The sequence below is a fragment of the Mustela nigripes genome, chromosome 4 (genome assembly GCF_022355385.1).
Source record: "Mustela nigripes isolate SB6536 chromosome 4, MUSNIG.SB6536, whole genome shotgun sequence".
Taxonomy (NCBI): domain Eukaryota; kingdom Metazoa; phylum Chordata; class Mammalia; order Carnivora; family Mustelidae; genus Mustela; species Mustela nigripes.
In genome coordinates, this window is record NC_081560.1 from 29,156,675 (window position 1) to 29,178,363 (window position 21,689).

The 21,689-nt window shown below is 38.5% G+C and overlaps 1 protein-coding gene across 4 annotated transcripts in view; it reads right to left on the reverse strand.

The window, feature by feature from the left end:
- CPED1 (cadherin like and PC-esterase domain containing 1) overlaps positions 1-21,689 on the reverse strand; it is a 264,988-nt gene that overhangs the window by 101,710 nt on the left and 141,589 nt on the right. For all 4 annotated transcript variants that reach the window (XM_059396509.1, XM_059396510.1, XM_059396511.1 and 1 more), the window contains one exon: positions 21,215-21,383. In XM_059396509.1, coding sequence (XP_059252492.1) covers positions 21,215-21,383 — 169 coding nt within the window. The remainder of the gene's footprint in view (positions 1-21,214; positions 21,384-21,689) is intronic.

Genomic DNA, 21,689 nt, shown 5'->3' on the forward strand with positions numbered 1-21,689 from the left:
CTTTACAAGGAAGAAGAAACATGGAATTAGTCTAATGATAAAAGGAACCAAAATAACTTCCCCTCTTAAAATTCAAAGATAAACATCTCCTTGGAACTGGCAGAGAGAAAACCGTTATGAGCTGTTTTACAATGCAGGCTTGTCCAATTTGGTTACAGATTTCAATTTATTATCCAAGAAAGCAGCAGCTTTTCTTTTGGTAGAGTGTGATATTAGAATATAATGTTTAAATGAAACCCCCGCAAAAGAGTAAATGGAATCATTTAAAATTAATCAATATACCTAATATATAAATGAATATGATATAATCTCTTTCATTTCAATAATAACTTCTAATTTATAAAAGGCTTTTCTATCCATAATCATTTTATTCTTTTTTTTTAAAAATATTTTATTTATTTATTTATTTATTTGACAGAGAGAGAGAGCGAAAGAGAGAGAGAGAACAAGCAGGGGGAGTGCGAGAGGGAGCCTGATGTGGGGCTGGATCCCAGGACTCTGAGATCATGACTGAGCTGAAGGCAGACGCTTAACCAACTAAGCCTCCCAGGTGTCCCTGTCATTTTATGCTTAATAATCCAGGGAAATAGGTTGGGACGAGTGCTATTATCTCCATTTTACAGATCATAGCAATTTTCTGAGAAGTTAAGTGGCATCTCAATGTCCCTGAGGTAACAGGTGATAGACCCAGCACAAAAACCCAGATCTTCTGATGCCACACGTAATTCCTGTGTATCATTGAATAACAGTGTGAAAAATGTGGTCTTTTGGTGGAATGTCTAGTAGTTCAAAAAAAATACCGTTCACTCAAAGAGGACCTATTGGCAAAGGTAGTAGGTAGATTGTGATCACTCAATTAGCATTCTAAAGTGAAAAAATCAGATTTACTTAACTGATTTAATAGAAGGATGTTGATTTGTGAAAATAGCTACATACGTGACAGTGTTTCTAAAAACTTGGATGACTCTGTACAGCATGGAGTTGGTAAAAGCCACAAATACATGAAATCATATTTTGGTTTGATTCTGAAGAAACCATGTAGACATTTTACAAATGAAATACAAATGACTTTAGTGAAAGCCAGAATAAAAAAAAAAATAAATGTTGGACTTTATAAATTCCAATCCTAAAATATTTTAAGACTTTTTCTGAACAGTAAAAAATTTATTTCCTCCCAATCCAAATACTATAAAAGGAGAACAAGAAAGAAAAAATAACTTGGAAACTTTCATCTTCGTAGCCATTAATCATACAGAGCACAGAAGTCGTCAGTCGATGTGTTGTGAACTCTGTGGGAAGGTCTCTAGAGATTCGGGAGAGAATGATAGAGACAGAGAGAAGGAAAGAGAATGAGAAGGAAACTGCAGTGCAGAGGGGATGGATCTCCTAGAAAAGGACTTTCTAATGGCGTACAGATTGGTCAAATAATTGCTAAACAGATCATCGCCCTTTTGTGACTGAATAGTAGGAGGAGTGGGATAAGGATTATTTGAATATATTCATACAGTGATGGGTCACCAAACATGAATCTGGTCCACTAATGAGTACAGCCGTTATTTTCATCACTGAACAATTTCGAAGTTTCAAAATTTTAAAATTAGACCAAAAGATGGGTACTTCTGCTTTTAGAATTGCTCCTACCAAAACGAACACAACAAACAAACTAAGAAAAAAAGCACTTGTTGGATTCTTAAAGTTTTTATTCAGAATATACTACCTTCTACGATATGTCCTTGATCTGGTATTTGGTGAAGTTTTCCTTTTTGTTTTGTTTTGTTCCTTTTTGTTTTCATAGGTTTCAGTTATGTTTAACAAGGGCAAATAAAACTTAAAAACATAAGAATTTATGTTATCGAGGGATGCCTGGGTGGCTCAGTGGGTTAAGCCTCTGCCTTTGGCTCAGGTCATGATCTCAAGGTCCTGGGATCGAGCCCCACATCAGGCTCTCTGCTCAGCAGGGAGCCTGCTCCCCCCACCCCCCTGCCTGCCTCTCTGCCTACTTGTGATCTGTCAAATAAATAAATAGAATCTTTAAAAAATAATTTATGTTATTGAGATAATTATTAAAATAATCTGATATGTTACATGTGTAAAGCATAAATGCCTTTAATGGTATTAGAGAATTAAAAAAAATATACACAAAATAATCTTTGTTGTTCAGAATCACTTACAGGAAAGTTCCTGGACCAGACACCAGGGATCAGCATCACCAGGAAACCGGCTAGACATGCACAGTCTTGGGCCCTACCTCAGTCCTACTGAGTCAGAAATGGGCTGGGGTCAACAAGCCATGCTTTGACAAGCCCTCCAGGACACTGTGCCACACACTCAAGTTTGAGAATCACTAGTATAAGGAAAAGTAGTGACAAGAGAGGAAAGAAAGGAGCACGAGGGCGGTGAGCCCTGGTGAAAATGGGGGAGGGTATCATCAGCTCCTACAATGAGCCCATGCAGTCAGTGACCCTTGAAGACACCATGATCTAGTGATGGCAATGAACTCAAGAAGTGTAGTGGACTGGACAGAATTGTACGGCAAGCTGTGGGTCTAATCCTTCAAATGTACTTTGGCCCACCGCCCCTCCAAACCTTGGGCCGAGTAGCCCGCTGTGGGGCAGGCCCCGTGAGCCCTGGGAAAGGGAGGACTCACAGAATTTTATGCCCTTCAGAGCAGACTTGTAACGTCTTGAAGTTTTGCTCCTCAGTATTTACACACACACTGACAGTGAAAGTAAGAGCATAGCATCTGGCAGGAACAGGGAGTGGGATATTCTAATCCTTTTCATTTCTTTACGACGGATGAGTAAGTGAGGTTTTTGAAAGTTGTTGGGTCCACCCAAGTTCATGATGCCTGAGTTCCTTCCTTCATTTTGGCACCAAGTGGTCAACTAATTTATGCTTTGGATACTTTAAAGGGACATGTGTTGCCTCTGGAGAGGGCCTTTTTTATTCTGTCTTTGGAGAGCTATCGGTTTGAGAACACACTTACTTACATAGAACCAATAGCTGTCTTCCTGTTGGGAGGTTCAACAAAATACCAGAACTGGAGACACTTGTCATTTCTTTCACCACCTGTTACTCAATCTTTTCTCTTTTAGGAGAGTTCCTCTACTAGGAAAGCCAGATACTCCTGTTCCATCTGTTTGATAAATTGGACAGGACATGGGATCTGAACTTGGCCAATGGCATGTCCCACCTCAAGAATTTGATTTTGGAGCAAATGATATGAATAAGAGGTGACAGTGTTGAATTCATTTGTTGGAATGAAGCAGTGGCAGAAGCAGGAGCCTGTAGGGTCTGGAATGGGGGGTGGATCTGGAAAAGAGAGGGTGTCCAGCCGCAGCGGGAGTGACAGTGCCAGGAGTGGCATCCAGACCAGATGGTTCTCATGATGTGACACTGTCTGTGGCTTCTTCCACTTCCTTTGATTCCTGTGTATTTTCTCGTTCTTTAGTCTTCCCTCAATAGCTCAATTCTGTAAGTTACCATATATGTTCTTTTTAACATTTTTATTTATTTATTTATTTATTTATTTATTTATATTTTTATAAACATACAATGTATTTTTATCCCCAGGGGTACAGGTCTGTGAATCGCCAGGTTTATACACTTCACAGCACTCACCATAGCACATACCCTCCCCAATGTCCATAACACCACCATCCTCTCTCTACTCCCCTCCCCCCAACAACCCTCAGTTTGTTTTGTGAGATTAAGAGTCACTGATGGTTTGTCTCCCTCCCGATCCCATCTTGTTTCATTTATTCTTTTCCTACCCCCCAAGTCCCCCATGTTGCATCTCCACTTCCTCATATCAGGGAGATCATATGATAGTTGTCTTTCTCCAACTGACTTATTTCACTAAGCATGATACCCTCTAGTTCATCCACGTCATCTACCATATATGTTTTTTTTTTTTAAGATTTTATTTATTTATTTGACAGACAGAGATCACAAGCAGAGAGAGAGGAGGGAGCAGACTCCCTGCAGAGCAGAGAACCCGATGCGGGGCTCGATCCCAGGACCCTGAGATCATGACCTGAGCTGAAGGCAGAGGCTTAACCCACTGAGCCACCAGGCACCCCTACCATATATGTTTTAAATAAGTTCATTTCCTTCTCAGGTTAGCCGGAGCTGATTTCTATCTCTTGCACCCAAAGACCTTGACTAATTGATGGAAGGTTGGGAAAAGTCAAGAGGATACAAGAGATAATGAGTTTGAGATTAAAGATGTTGAATGTGAGAGAAAATTATTTAAGTAAATGTGGTTCATATGCAGTTAGAGAAGTGGATGGAGTCCATGAGGAGGTAGGCATTCCATAGCCATCTCAGGTTTAAAGTCCTAGAACCTGGAAGAAGTATCCACAGAAGAAGATGGACCTTATATGGAAGCTGCTCTTTGCTTCCCAGCACCCATCTCTCTTGAAAGAGTATTCCCAGTTTCTTTCAGTAATTGATTCTTGTCCATACTTAGCTGTGAGCTGTGGAAGACTGACCTCTTACCAGTCTAGAGATAGATACCACTGGCTTAAGTCAATCAATAGTAAATAGCTGGGCATGAAACCTGATCAGAGATCATGAGATCTGTGCAGATTTTTCAAGAAGTTCTAGGGATGTAATCTGAGGATAAAAAGTCTAGTATGGCCATAGCCATGTGTAGACATAACAGAGGACTCACACTGCCCAAAGGCTGAAGGAGATGGAGTCTGAGGGAGAAGCAGCAGCAATTAGAAGGCATAGCAGCAAGATGGAGAGGAAACAAGGAACAACAATTAAGTACTGAATCCAACCGCAACTAAAGTAAAAAACAAAACAAAACAAAAACTCAACTTTTCAGTTAGATCAGCTAGCAAATCCCCTTTATTTTAAAATCAAGATCAAGTTAGGTTTTTAAAGATTTTTTTTTTTTTTAATTTGAGAGAGAGAGAGAGAGCACATGAGATGGAAGAGGGTCAGAGGGAGAAGCAGACTCCCCGCAGAGCTGGGAACCCAAGGTGGGACTCAGTCCACAGACTCCAGGATCATGACCTGAGCTGAAGGCAGTTGCTTAACCAACTGAGCCACCCAGCTGTCCCTCAGGTTGGGTTTTTAACACTAGTAATATAAATTGTTCTAACTAGTGTAACCCTCTCCTCCCACCTCCCACACTGACTACATTAATCATTTATAATATGAGTGAACTGGATGATATCAGAATAAACAAAGTGATGGCCTATGAGTTGAATCTGATCATAGAATTTTTATTTATTCATTTGGCTGACAGAAGGTTCCTTTTAAATATTATTTATTTATTTATTTGAGAGACAGAGATTACAAGTAGGCAGAGAGGCAGGCAGAGAGAGAGGGGGAAGCAGGCTCCCCACTGAGCAGAGAGCCCGATGCAGGGCTTAATCCCAGGACCCTGGGATCATGACCTGAGCCGAAAGGCAGAGGCTTTAGCCCCCCAAGCCACCCAGGTGCCCCAGAAGGTTCCTTTTAAAAAGTTTTACCAGTCTATAACATTTGGGAGGTTTTCCGTTAAAATACATCTATTTTTATTTCTTCTGAAGATTCGGAAGATTTGATAATCCTGAACCAGAATTCCAAAATGGGAACGAGCATCTTGAGCTGACTGGTTGCTCTTCCCTTTCAACACGGCATATGCTTTCCATTCGCCACCTTCTATTGCCTCACACTTAGTCAGATTCTGCCAGATCTATTACCCACCTCTGGAGGGATTTGTGTTTGCAACACTTCGTGGTCTCTTAAGTTATTTCAATTAAGTAAAAAGCAAACAAAGAAATGCAAACATAATGCAGGGAAACTGCTAATCTTGAAAAAGAACTAACACATGCTTGAAAGCCTAATCATACTCTGTATTTCGGACTTACGTGAATTTATCTGGGGCAGAACATGATTTGATTATGAAAATACCCAAAGCTCTGATAACAGGCATTATACTTTATGGCTAAGTGGGTTTCCTCATTTGTCATCTGGTGTGAAAATACCTTAGGAGTTTAAGAACAGCTAATTGTGGAAGAATTAATATCATGAGCTTTAAAACCAGATAGACCTGAATTGAAGTCTCAGCTCTGCCCCTTGTTTGCTGTGATAATAGTACCCATTACATATGGTTATTATGTACATGAAGGGATAAGATGTGCCAAGCACAGCATGTGGCATATGGACATTTGTTAGGATAGACTGCTTTACTGCATGAGCTTATATTCTAATCAGGTGTAATCGTTTCAACTGGGGAGTCTCAACTTGTAAGATATAAATAAGACAAAAATCTAATTTTTTCTAATTACTACTATTATCACACTCCACTAACTGAACTATCCTCTTTTTAAATGGGCCTGAATCCCTTAATGGACATTAAAGCCTTTTATCATTACACTTTAGTCATTGCCAGTTATAAAAAGTCTCATTTTCAATATAAAGACTTGAATCTATTCACTAAAAGTTTAATTTCATATTGAATCCAAAACTTTCCCCAGGGAAGGGATTTGTAGCCCATAGAGTTTATGATGGACAGATAGAGTGAGAGGTTTAATTCTAAAAGAGCTCTCACAATTCCTGGCCTCCGGCGTATATACATGTTCCTCCAGTTATTCAAGCAAACACTAATCTAGGGGTCACTGTGGAGGGATTTTGCTGATTAAGGTCCAAAATCAGTTGAGCTCAAATTAGGGAGCTCTAGGTCTAGGAAAGACAGACAGACAAATTCTGAGGGTGATTCCAGGTACGGCTATTGCTGGCTTAGGAGACAGAAGTACCCACATGGCGAGCTTGTAGTTTCTGAATGCAGACAGCAGCCCTCAGGTGACAGCCAGCGAGACAACAGGAACTTCAGTCCTGTAGCCACAAGGACCTGACTTCTGTAACAGCCTGAATGAGCTTGGAGACCCATGCTTCCGCAGAGCCCCTAGATAGAAATTCAGTCTGACCAACACCTAAACTCACTCCTCTTGATTTGAGACAGGAGGAAGGAGAGGAGAAAAGAGTGGTCATCACAGTTGATCTAGCTCACTGTCTATCCTTGACATAGATGGGGGTCTCCTCAAGAAAGCCCTGATGATGATGCAGCTGTCTGGAGACCTCAGAGTCTTGGCTCCCTTTTCCACTGGAGCCTGACATACTGAGAGCCTCAGGGGTCTTCTGGTCCCACTCTGGTTCCCAAGAAGGCTTCTGAAACTAGTTTCTTCTACCTCCTACAGCTTTGCTTCTGGAGGCTGTGACATGGGACAGATCTACGTTTAGTGCTAAGATATACCTCAGGGCCTCTAGGTGTAGATAGACCTCAAGGTCCTTGTCCTTTCTCAGCCTGGCAAGCCTCAGCGACTGCAGTGTCTCAGGAAGCTTTTCCACTTGTCTGCTAGGAAAGGCCATTCTGTAAGCCCTGCTGCTAAGCAGACGTCCAACCAGGTAAACAAGCACCTTTCTCTCCTTCTTGAAGTCATCTCCAAAACGTCACCGATGACTACCTCAGAGAGGAGAAATTGTGGACTACTTTTCCTTCTTCCTTTGGGAGCAGAGGGGAGCAGGTAGCCTGTCCTCATGAGGAATACAAGCCCCGTGGGTGAGCTCTTCCCTCTCAGTGCCTTCATACCTGTCTTGCTGCTGAGTATGTGAAAGTCTGAGGCTAAAAGAAACAAGGAGGTTTTCTTTTTATTGAAACATGAAGAATTTAGAAACTGTATTATCTGGTAACCTTCAGGGACAGGAATGATGCCATCTTTATTCTGCTACAAATGTAATGATGCATGTTAACATTTTTTAAAGGATCTTATTCATATGACCTAGAGCATAAAACTTAAAAAAATAGAATATATATTTAATTTTGTATCTAGCTTGGAAGTATCATTTAATTTTACAAGTATTAATTAAGAACCTTCTAGGCAGGGGCACCTGGGTGGCTCAGTCTGTTAAGCATCCAACTCTTGATTTCAGCTCAGGTCATGATCTCGGGGTTGTGAGATTGAGCCGCGAGTCCAGCTCACTGCTGGGCTGGAGCCTGCCTAAGACTCTCTGCTTCTTCTTCCTCTGCCTTTCCCCCATCCCTGTTTGTGCATGCTCTCTTTCTAAGAAACAAACAAGCCTTCTAGACATTGCACTAAGCAAGGTGATCAAAGATCTAGGTTTTGGCCTAGAGAAACTCTGTGTGTGTGTGTGTAAATGCATGCGTGAGTAATAGAATGGCGGGGGGGGGGGTGCAAAGAGGTAGCGCTGAGACAGAAAGTAAGCTCCAGGAACAGATTATTAACCAACTCCAATGTCGTAATAAAGATAACCACAGGATTTCACCATCTTAAACAACACCATGCTAATGGAATCCACTCTATTTAAAATAGGATTCGAATGAGGTCCTGAGTGCTTATTCTGGTAAAAAAAAATAATAATAAGTAGTAGTTTCATTTAAAAATATACTTAAACTAAACATTTTAAGATGTAAACATGTATATTCCTTCAAATACTTTCTTGGCATAATGAATCCATGTACTTAGCCTAATGAACCCATGGGCTTTTCTTTGTTTTTGAAAAAGCACAATACAATAAAAACTGAATAAAAAACCACCAACTTTGATCAAGTTGGAGGCCTCTCTGATCTCCCAAAAAGTAGGATCTCACTGAAAAGAGACCATCACACTCTGTACACTTGGATCTTGGGGTGGTTCTGAAAAATCTGAGTTTTCAAATTAGAAAGATGAATTGCAGGGATGTCTTTTACTCTTTTTTGAACATGAAATTTAAACTTTATAAAATTTGTTATTAAAATATAAAAAGTGAAATCTTTATTCCATGGGTCTGCAAAAGCAACTTTTGAAGTAGGATGTATCTATCAACATACTTATTAGAGGCATTTTTTTTTCCCTACAGTTTTGGAGAGAGCCTGAAAACCAACGCCACTATGGTTTAGACATTCGTAATTGTATACACATGTCTCAATAACAGAATATATTTGGGGGGTTGGTGCTTTACTTTTAGGATTTGGGACAGCTGGAGATTATTATTATTATGGTTAAAAGTGTTCTTGGTGGATAATGGTGTTAAAAAGAATATAATCTTTCAGATGCTTCTGTCTAACATGGAGCACATATTATTTTATTAAGTTGAGTTAAATATGGATTAGCTATTGTCTGGTCACTTACACATGAAGGTATTTAAGGAAATAGGTTTTCAGAGAAAGCATCGAATAGAACATGATTGTGGTTTATTGTTATCGATATTATATTTTTATACAGAAAACCTTACCGCTCCTTCTAAGGGCTAGATAGTTAATATTCCATATATTGCAGTGACAGATTCTAATTAGATGTTTAGGAAATGGAACATTGTTTCCACTCCCAATACATTGTATCCAATACCTTGGAGATGTGTAAAAATTCTTTTGATATTTGCCAATCCTGGAAAAACAAAAGTGATTAATAAGGGAGTCTGTGGCTCCCAGAACCCAGAGCATTTCTTGTAAGGAGCCAGACTACATTAAGAGCCAAGAGGAAGCAAGGTTCAAAGGAAATTCATCTAATATTTGTGCTCTGGTTATGAAAGGGGTGAGAAGCTGTTCATCAGCAGCATATGTGGCCAGTTGGCAAGGAGGGCTGTGGGCCAGGCAGAGGGGTTAGTGTGATCACAGATGGACTTAGCATGGGAAAGAAGATGCCAGAGAGTCCTAGGCAATCCATGCTATTTTGGGGGCTTTCCATGAATCCTTTTTTCATTCTGTGCCAGTGTTGACGTAGACAAATGTATTTGTTGATTGGCTATTGAAGATTTGCAGATGACCAAAGGAAGTCTTACCTTTGGGGTCATCACACTCAAGGAGGATTTTCTTTTTAATAATAATTTACAACTACCTCTAAAATTAATACCTTTTTTTCATCAAAAAATTTATTTATAGTTTTTATGTTTTATTATATCAAGAGTATGCCACTAAGACTTAAGAAATAAGGAGATGACATAGCAGAGTGCATATTTGAAAGAAGAAATAGAGCTCTCTTTTTAGTCGGGCAGAGCGGTCATAAGTTTGCAATTGATCATTCATTTAATACATTTAGAAAGAGCAACTTTGTGTTGGAGACTTAAGGATGTGGATCTGGTCAAGATCTCAGGAAACATATCTATGTCTAGATTCCAAAAGTTCTTCCACATAAGGTACAACTACTAGCTATCCAAAAGTTTGTTACCCAGCCCATAGCTTTTCATCCTCACTCTGCTACTGATTTGCAATGAACCTTGGTAAATTATTAAGGATGGATCTTGGCAAGTTATTGAAGCTTACTGATAGGCAGGATGAAGGATAGAATAGCCAAGGTCTCCCCAACTCTGATTTAGTGTGACATTGGAATACAAGATCCACAAACGATTTTAATGTAAATATAGCTGCTGCCCACAGCGCTATTGGTCAATCCCACCTCTAGAGACACGCCTCGTTACTCACACCCTCCTCTACAGGTGTCTTCCCATTAACAGCCTGGAGCACTGAAGCTCTTGCCCCACACAAAATCATGGCAGGGTCCCCTGGCATCCTTATCCCCAACCTCAGAACCCTTCTCACTGTATTAAATATCATATATTAGGAGGATTTTTGGATGTTCCCTGTAACCTAACCTCACTTCTAAATTTTCTTCTACAGAAAAAAACAGATAATTACAAGTTCAAATAACAACCTACAAATTAACTATAGGGGCCAAAGTCTTTTGGAAACCATATATTTCTTCCAGCATCTAGCTCTGGAGCAGGATGCAGTGACTAAGAGCTGAGCTAGGAAGGAGAAGAGGTTGCTGCTGGTAGGCAGCAGAGTTCTGGAATCAGGCTGCCTGGTTTCCCCATCAGGCTCTTATCTAAGCTGTGTGACTGTGGGCATATTCTCTGTAACTCTGTTTCTCCATCTGCAAAATCACTGGGTATTATCGAAGTATCTGCCTTGTCAGTGTTTGGTTTGGTTTTGAGAACCAAGTGACTGTAAAGCAACTAGAATAGGACCTGGCACATGGTAAGCTCCCAAAACATGTTAGATACTACGCACTTTAAATAGTCTCAAAAGTGGCAAATCTCTCATCTGTGGAGATGTACTCGCATTTGAAAAACACTGAAACACCATTTGGAACAAATTCTGATTTTAAACAAGTGGGGGAGAGGTTAGCAGTTTGGGTTGAAATTATGATGTGAATGTATAGAATGGGACACATTTTCTAAGTTAGGTCATTATGAGGTATGAATACGTTCACTGTCTTTCGAAGTGATGGCTTTCAAAAGTGATGGTGCTTTTGAAATATTATACATATTAAAAAATTAACTTACATTATAGTTGTACCTTTTGTCTGATGTTACATAGGTATCTTTGTCCTTTGCTACTCATTTGTAAAAATGGCACAGGGAATATTCATCCCCTTACCTTTGATAGAATCTACCTGGTCGTATCTGCGAAAGGATGTCCCTGTGCTTGGCAAAGAAATACTTCCTCTCTTTTTGTGAAATAACTCCCTAATTCTCAGTCTCTCAATGAGACGGCTAATATTAGATGACAGACAAAATTAGTTGTACAACTATCGAAATCAAAACAAATTCAGGACAAATTTTACACTCAATTCTGGAAGTCTCATTTGTAACATTTACTACAAAATCTATTGTATAATTTAGCACAGATGGTTGTTCTGCAAAGCCTCTCATGTTTTTGTATCTTATTAAATCTAACCTTAAATATAAGCAATTTAAAAATCGACTTTCAGTTTACTAGACCTCGGTTTTAAAAAAAAAAAAGCCCATTTTAAATGTTCCTCTTATACCAACCTGAAGGCATTTTATTTATCTGTCCATTTATATTTTGCAAATGTATATATTGAGTTCTGTCTGTGCTCAGGCACTATTCCAAACTCCAACAATATTAACTCAGTTTTTCCTTAAAACCAATCTATGGGATCAGTACTATTACAACTCTATCTGAGGGATAAGAAACCTGCCCAAGTTCTCCAACACATAAGTGGTGAACTGTGACTTGAAATCAGACCGTACAAATAATATTTGACCAAAGTATTTAGGAATGGTTATTCCACTTAAAGAAAAAATTTCCCTTCCTGATGTTTCTTAAACTTGTGAAAACAGGACCTCTTAACTCTAGCTGTAATTTAACTTTAAAATAACCTATGAGCTCTGGAAAAGCCATTCTCAAGCATTTAGGGTGGGGGTGAGTAGACCAGGTAAAAACACAGGAATGCCAGTGCAAGGCTGCCTCCCTCCCACCACCGTCGCTGAAGAAGGAGACCCTAAAGAGTTGGGGGGGGGGCATTGGGGTGGAGAGACTGGGTCCGCTTTGAGGAACGAGGTCACGTTCAATGTTCTAAACTCATTAGTCCTGCCTAAAAAAAGGATGCAAATGAAAAAGAAAAAAAAGACAAATTAGTATCATTTTCAAAAGAAGTTAACTAAGTCAGGCAGTAAAGTGTCCTAATTCTGCCTTCAGGGAACAGATGTCAAACCAAGTTGCAGTTCTGCAATTGGTGAAACCATCTGCAAGGAATACCCCCTCCCTCATCCTTGTTCCTACAACACACACCTATTAAAGGAGATGTTACTGTTGGTTAGATGCATGTGGAAATTTTTCTCAGCATTACCTAATTCAGCCATTGGGCCAAGCTTTCTTTGAACAAAAACAATTTGTTATAGCCTGATGAAAGAAAGCACATCAATGGCTTTGACTAATGAGGACAATATAAACAGTCTAAAGGACATATTATTAATTTTCCCTGTGCTTCCAGGACCACCATTACCTACAACTCATAACTACTTTCAGAGCCTGTGAGAAGAAAACAATGGCCAGGTGGCTCCTCACAGATGTTTGTTTCCAAGACAATTATTAGATCTGGTGGCATTTTGCTTTGAGAACCATAGTCATTGCAGATTCTCCGGGCTAAGAGAGATCATTGGGAAAACCACATATAATTCCAAAATGGTATTATGTTATACAGATACTAATTTTTTTTCCATGAAAACAACAAATGAAATAACATCTATAAACACTTAGGAGACTTTCTAGAACAAAATAGGCGCTCAATAAATTGAATTATAATCATGTTTATTTATGACAGATGTAAAGCCATCCTTATTCTGCTTGTGGCCCGTGATATTCTGCATCAGACTGTGAGTTACTAGGATAAGAATTTTTTATCCAAGGTTTTTCATAAGTTTGAAATTATATACAGGATTGTGTATGCTTGTGTATTATTGCTTGGAACAGGGGGTCAAAACGTTCTTCATACACGCAAAAAGTTACTTTGCTTCCTTCTAAAACACTAAAGACTACCAGCCCACAGGAATTGTTTGCTTTAACTTGTCTTATACAGAGTCAAATTCTGTTGTTTGATGAAGCCAAAAATGCTTTTTTAAAACACGAGTCATATTCCAGATTTGGTTTGGTAGGGGGAGAAGAACTTTAAAAATGCCTAATCCAGCACCCAACACTCTCTCTCCTCTCTTACCACCATCCTCACGATCCTGCTGTGTAACCTGCTGGAGTTAGTTTGCACCTGAAAAATGGGGAAGAAGTAGAGAAAGAGAGATAAAAGATCTGGGGGCCCTTTGGAGCAATTAAAGTCCACAAAGAAGCGGGTATCAGGAGTTCTCAAAAAGAAACCCCTTTTATCTGCTTCCCTGTTAGCCACAGCCTCCCTCAAAGTTTCAAATGTCACAGTAGAAATCTGGTTACTCTAACACAATATTTTATTTAAAGACCTGTCAGGGGTCTTTTCAATTTCCCCATACAGTTCACAAATCAGAGGACTAATTCTTAGAATGCCAAAACAGAAACTTCAAACGAAAATGAGTGTACACATACAGCAGAAGGCTGTACTCAGAAACTTCTGGATCCTGAAGCCAGGAAGATCTCATTCTCTTCCACATTGTATTAGTGCTGCTGCACTCATGGTAGTAAAAGCTTGTTTTTTCTTGTAAAGGGAGCAGATGTGACTTGGAGAGACATAGAGAACAGATGTGCTGAAAAAAGTTTTTATTTAAATGGTAATTTATCTGATCGTAAGTTATATTAACTCATGAGGTGAGTGTTTAACATAGCTCCTTTTCACCAGCTCAGAAAGATAATTTATATAAGCACTAAAACAGATCATGAACTAAAGAACACACCCCTCTAATCTTCACGGGCTTTTTTTTTTTTGAAGATTTTATTTATTTATTTGACAGAGATCACAAGTAGGAAGAGAGGCAGGCAGGGCGGGGCAGGGGGAGCAGGCTCCCCGCTGAGCAGAGAGCCCAATGTGGGGCTTGATCCCAGGACCCTGGGATCATGACCTGAGCCAGAGGCAGAGGCTTTAACCCACTGAGCCACCCAGGCGCCCCTTCACTGGCTTTTTAAGACAGCGATGGGAGATAAAAATTCCCAAGCCTCAGATGTACGTGAATGCTTACTGGCCACGGAGGAGGCAACTGCCACCAAAATGCCTGGGTGTGCAAACTGCTCATGGAATGACATTCCACTCCCCTTGCTGCTTCAAAGGCTCTTGAAGAATACTGGTAAGGGTGTGCTCAGTCCCCACACATAGTACCTGAAACACCTGCAGAGGGCTAAGTGTCTAAGTCAAGAACAATTGACAAGACTTGAAGGAATAGGCTAGGTTATTGGTAATGATATGGATGCCTTTACTATACATCCTTTGGAATGAAGTAGAAGAGTATGGCCAAATTCTCTATTAAGCACATTGGGAACCCTGCCTACAGCACACAGGACTAATTCTAGGAGCCCAAGAAAATGTTTGACTTTCCTCTATAATTACAAGGAAAAAAAAAAAAAAAGCCCAAACTCTTCAAAGTGTGTATGTATGTGAATAAATGCACATATGCATATAGAGTCGTCTTTCTACTGACATGGTCGCAAAATATGATTTTAAGTATTTCTTTCATGAAAGAAGGGGTCCACAAAGGCCAAAATGCCTGGGATTCATGAACATCTGGAATGCAACCTTGTGGATCAGCCCAGGTCCTTCTCTCCTTTCTAATTCCCAACCAGTTCTTCCCGTCACAATTCCTTTTCAATTTCAGGGTCCTCACTATTATTGGCTCCTACTTCTTTTGCTGTTCTCTTTCTTCCTTCTTTTTCTCCTTCCCTACACACCTGCAGGTAAGCACTAGAGGGGCATCTTGACAAAAAGAGCTTTCATGATGATGACGAGGATGATAATTGAATATTGATTGAGCACTCGATTATACACTAGCCGCATGATAAAACTTTGCATTTATCCTCCAGCTGAATTCTTAGAACAATTCTTTAAGACAGGTTCTAGCACTAGTTCTATTCCTAAGGATAAAGAAACTGAGGTTTAGAGAGCTTATACAACTTGCACTGGGAGACACAGCAAATTAGACCAGTTAGAAGCAGAGCCAGGACTGAAACCCAGCTTGCCTAAAAGCCTTGGCGTCCATAGCTTTTAACCACTGGGTTAGGAAAATGGCCTGACATAATTTGCTAATATACAAATTTTGCTCTAATAAAATAATCTCGACAGGGGCACCTGGGTGGCTCAGTGGGTTAAGCCTCTCTGCCTTTGGCTCAGGTCATGATCTTGGGGTCCTGGGATCAAGCCCCGCATCGGGCTCTCTGCTCTGCGGGGAGCCCATTTTCCCCCCTCTCTCTCCCTGCCTCTGCCTACTTGTGCTCTATCTGTCATATAAATAAATAAAATCTTAAAAAAAAAAATCTCAACAGAGCAGACTAACTTTCATCCTGTTCATAGAGCAAAAGAAAATTCTGACATTTACAGTGTAGACATGCTCTTCTGCATGTGTGAGAACTCAATCACAGCATTCTGGAACCTATTGATTTTAACTCATCAAAGTCAGAGAGCTATCACAATAAAGCATCGAAGGTGGAAACTGACATGTGAAGAAACTGTTCTTAATACTCTGAGACATACCACCAAAATATAACACTCTTAAAATTAAACATAAATATATAAGTTAATACAAATAGAAATAAGTACATAAATTTATAAATGAATATAAAAATGTAAAATAGCCCAAGACTTAATTTTCTCTTATTAGGGAGTAGGTAAAGTAGATAATAAAAATCAACCGTATTATCTTCTCTGTTTGTTATGAGGATTAAATGAAGAGTATGAAAGTAAGTCCTTTAACCCCAATGACTATGGCATTGAAGTAACATCAAATTGCCCATTCCACAGAACATTCTTCTCACTATTATAAAGTACATGTGAACAAAGGGCTTTTTAAGTTTTGAAAAAATATACTGTGGATATTTTTAATAGAAACAATAAGGTAGTGAGTTGTGTTAAATAATGAAAAGGGTTAACTGGAAATTTTTAATGTGTAATCAAGCACAACATTTATTTATTTATTATCAGTATTTTTAAAGATTTTATTTATTTATATGACAGAGATGTAAGAGCACAGCAGGGGGAGTGGCAGAGGAAGGGGAAGAAGAAGGCTCCCTGCCAGCAGGGAGCCCAATCCAGGCACCATTCCAGGACCCCAGGGATCATGACCTGAGCTGAAGGCAGGCGCTTAAGCGACTGAGCAACCCAGGAGCCCCATCAAGCATAAAGTTTTAAAAAGCCTGCACATTGAAAAACATTTTAACAAGTAGTAAAAGTAATAGTTTGGCTAAGTAGAATTCCAGTATATAAAATATTAAGCCTGATTAAATATGGGGACATTAGGATATATATGGTGCCTCGTAAAACAGTAGATGTTAGGCCTGAAAATTTTCCTTCTGATAGATACACTATGGAAGGGAATATTCTGATTCCATAACATTCTTCATCAAAATAAGGACTATGAAGACCTCAGAATTTTTCAGTGATTCTAGAACATTATAAAAATTATCATTGTACATGACCATGAAAACAAATACTACTAACTAAATCTTAACAGGTTAAATTTTGGCTAAATGAATTTCCTACATAGCTTAATTAGAGTATAAGTGTAATAAAAGCTTCAGATTCTATAGTCCAGAGTAATGATTAAGGGGATGAATTTGAAGTCTGTCAGACCTGTATTCAAACACCACCTTTGCTACTAATTACATTGTTTTAAAGCCTTATGTCCTCCCTAAGTTAGGGGTCAGTACAGTTATCACTATGTCTAAAGTTGTGAAGAACATTAAATAAGATAAAAAGGTAAAGTGCTTCACATCATGTATGTCATATAATAAAAGTTCTACAAATATTGCATTGTATCTCCTACAGTATATGACATATTTGTAAGAGCAAAGTACATAGCAGATAATTAATAAACAGTTGTTAGCTGGGAACCTTTCACTACAACACAGGCTCTATTGTTGAAAAATTGAATCACATTCTTCTGGTGTAGTGGTGTAGGCAAGGTAACCAAGAAATCACTATAATGAGTATTTCATAGATATTACAACTTTGGAAATGAAAAAGGGTTTTGTTTTTTTTTTAAGTAGTCATCAATAAAAGGTTTTTTTTTAAGTAGTCATCAAAAAGTTCTCTCCTATTCTTTTATTGTGGGTATTTGCTAAAATATTAGACAATTATCACATGAATAGTTCTGTAACCTTTGTGTTGAGAAACAGTACAAAAATAAATGGGAAAATTATAAAGCATTTCCAAAGGTTATAACTGAAGTCATTTATATACAATTTAATAGCTCAGCATATAGATCACTAGTTAATTTTTTTACAATAAGGCAGCAAATGTGAGTTTTAAATCTATAGCTAAATGCTGGCCAAACTTCTTTTCTTAATGGGTTTTTTTTCTATCTTTGGTATTTTCCCTTTATTAATTGTAATTTATTTTAAAATGAAGGCTGTTTCTAACAAATGGATCCCTGAAATGTACTCTCCTACGCTTCTGCTATACGACCTTTCTGTAGATTTTATTTATGGCCCTATTCTGGCACAACACTTTGGGGGTAAAATGTTTATGAGACCATAGATCTTTTATACAAATCAATTTCTATGGATGCTATACTGTTATCCATGTCAAAACTTTTTGATTTGGAAAGAGATATTAAAAGAAATATTTCCCCATAAGTGTTTTAATTTCCTTAGAACATAAATATATTTTATTAATTCCAAAGCATGACATATTCCAGCCATAATAACAGTTTATTACTTTCTAAATCTCTCTTCCTAGCAGCAAAACATTATGCTATTTATGGGTAAATCAAAATGAAAGAACAGTCTAGGTATGTTATATCACTTTTTATGTTTCATTAAGAATCATGTTTTCTAAAATTGAATACATATTTCTGATTATAATTACATTAGAAAAGATGGCAAATTAATGAGAAGAATAAAGAGCTGTCATAGTAGTATCGCTGACTATAGAAATGATTAAAATACAAGGATGAGAAAAGAGAAGAGTGATTCTTCAACATTCAACATTGAAGGATTACCTCTAACCTATTCATACTTTGAGTAAATCCACTACAGGTTTACTAGATTTACTAGTGGAAAGTAGAAAAGCAGGCCTGCTATTGGTATATATTAGTGGTTCTTGACTGGGGTCAATTTTGCCCCCCACCCCCACCCCCCCAGCTGATAATATGGCAATGTCTGGAGACATTTTTGGTTGTCACAGTTTGGAGAGGAATATACTGGATAGGAGCCAGGGATGTTCCCAAACATTCTACAGTGCACAGGACAGTTCCTCCAAACAAAACAATTATTCATCCCTGATACTGATAGTGCTGAGACTGAAAAGCCTTGGTCCAAATCTAGTTGTTTTGTATCAGTCATATAAATGAGCCCTTTCCTCCTCACTGGTAAGGAAAGTGACTGGTAACTCAGTAAATAAGATTTGCTTCAGTGGCAACCATATACAAATTCCAACTGGCACTATCATTAGAAACAGACACCAAACTCAGATAGTTAATTATGGTTAAGTAGGTATTTAACACTATTTGATCATATAAATGATACAACATGCCTATTAACAAATTATCTTATTCATCAAAATGTCAAAGACATTGATTTTTTAACTGGTATGCCTTAGATATGCTTTCCCTTCACTGGGAAAGTCTTTTCGTCTTTCAGTGAAATGACAAAAAGAAGAGCCAGTGACCAGAAGGGGGAGAATGGAAGCAGGAGAAATTAGGAGGCTTCATTAACCACAAATCGAATATACTCTTTTTTGGCTTTTTTAATGTAGATTGCCTTTTAAGGTTTGTTTAAAATTTAATAATGGAGCCATTAGGACAAAATCTAATTTATAATATAGGGAGGAAATGTAATTTTCCCCTTTAACAACAAATAGACTCTAATTAAAGTTTAATTCATTTCCTTTGGTTTGCCACATACACACTTTAGGGGTTCAAATAGAATGGTCTACTATTTAATATGCAATGTTCTGCTCTGGACTTCAACATAAGCATATAGTAAGGCACTATAGTTGTTGATAAAAAAGAAAAAGAACAATATAGAAGACCAAATGCTCGTGAGTCTCATAATCTGTATCTTTTTAGCTATGAATCTGGAAATAGCTGAGAATTGATAGGAGTTAGGACATTGTATCTTTTACTGTTTGTATTCTGACTTCATGATGGTATCAGCTTGCAGTGAAACCCATAGACTCAAATGAGATTAAGCATAAACAAGAAACAAGGGAAAGATCTCTGCATTAGAACTCTCACTGGAGCCTAGGGTGAGAAAAATCCTACCTCTGTTACTGACTTCTCCCAGTTCCCGAGGCCACTCATGCCTCGCGCCAAGTGTCTAAATCAATCCTTATTATTCATTCACTATCTCTTCAGTCATTTGACAGTTTGTAAAAGAAAGGCTAAAAAACATATGAGTGCTTATTAGACACTTCTCCATGTTTTAAAATACAGCACTGCTATGGGACCACACATAAACTTTAAATTAAAACCTTCTGGAAAGAATTCTTATAAATGACCGAAATATTTTTCTGCAATCATCTGTAGGATATATCCCACAAGAATTTTCTAATATTTTTCTCCATATTACAGTAAGAAATTCCTAATATAATCCATTGTCTAAGGTAATTACATGGTAATTAACTTATTTCTGATGCATCTAATATTAGAGAAGAGAAGCATGTCTTGAAAGATAATACATACTTCCCCACTAATGCTTTCTTTTATATTATTGAGGTATAATTTATATTCAGTATATGTAACTTATATATAGCAAAATACAATTATATGTGTTTTATATATAGTAAGTTGTGCAAATCTTAAGTGCATAGTTAATTGAATGTTTTATATATCTGTACACCTCCTGGTTATGGATGTAACCGCCACCCAGATCGGGAAGCATATCTGGGGAAGAGTGATCAGGCCAGGTTAGGAGGAGCATAAAATACTCTCTGACAAATAACAGGGAGAAAGGGGAGAGAACACTTCACTGGCTATTACCTTTAAGGAAGCATGGTATTCATCCTGCTCCCGGAGACTCAGTTGGTTGCTTCTCTCTGTTACTAATCCCTGTTCTTCAAAGCTCCCCATAGGTGATTAGTCACTGAGACATGACATATTTGCCATTACGCTTTCTGAGTGAATTAGGAGATACGCTAACACCAATTACTACTTCCCCAGAAGCGCCTATAGTGAGGGCGAATGACATGAGGAAATGTACAAGGTTATATCTGGAATCCTAACATGGGGAAGAAATGGAGGAAAGAACCACCAAATAAGACAAAGTCTCTGGGTCATATTCACCCTCCAAGATCAACAGGGCTACAACGGTATGTGGTTCTCACAGGAGAAACTACAGCCTTTAGGAATGATTATGATACAAGAAGTGCAGGAAAAAGATATCCACTCAAGGAAATGTAATTTCATTCGTCTGGTATCCCTTCCACGAAATAGCTTCGTCAATTTTTCTCTGATTCTTTAAAATAAACACCGAACCTCGTTTAAGATTTCAGAGTAGATTCAGGTACAAATCCAAAAAACAAGGCACAATTTAACATGGAAATGTAAACTCAAATGTAAAATCAAATTTTATAACTCAGTGTGAGCACTCAGACATTTTTTGTTTTTTTCAATACCAAGCACAATACATCCACTGAGCCCAGTACGTGTAGGGCGCAGCCACCGCAGGACAAGGCAGAGCACTCACGAGGGAGTTCGCATAACTGCCTGGGACCCTTGCTCTTTGGAAATGAGACCACACTTTGGATTTGCAAGCAGACACGTTTTTTCTAACAATTTTCGTTTGGCCTTTTTCACCTGGGTTAACAGATCATCCCAATTCAACCTGAGTGCAAATGTAGAATTCACTGACCTGCACAAAACCACATGCTGTGAAGTCCTCAAACAAGGGCAGACTTGGACGGTCTTCCCTGTAGATGGTGAGTTTGTACGTGATCAAGGTCTCCCCCTGTTCTGGAGATTCATCCACCACCAGCACTGAGATTTTGTTCATTCCCAAGCCCAGAGGATAGTTGGCAAAGCTAGAGAGAGAGAGAGAGAGAGAGAGAGGGGGATTTATTCGTATGCCTATACAAATAAGTAAATATTGATTATGAATCTATCACACATCAACATTTATTTATGCCAATAATTTGCATACAAAAGCAGATAAGGTCTATACCATGTCATAAGAAACTTAAAATATGAAAAAAAAAAAGCCTTAATTACCTACTTCGGTATGCCAACAATGATCTTACAGAGCAAGTCCTCTAGCAATCACAGGAAGGAAACCAATACTTACTACTTCTCAGAGTCATACATTATCTCATTTCATATACCAACTCTGT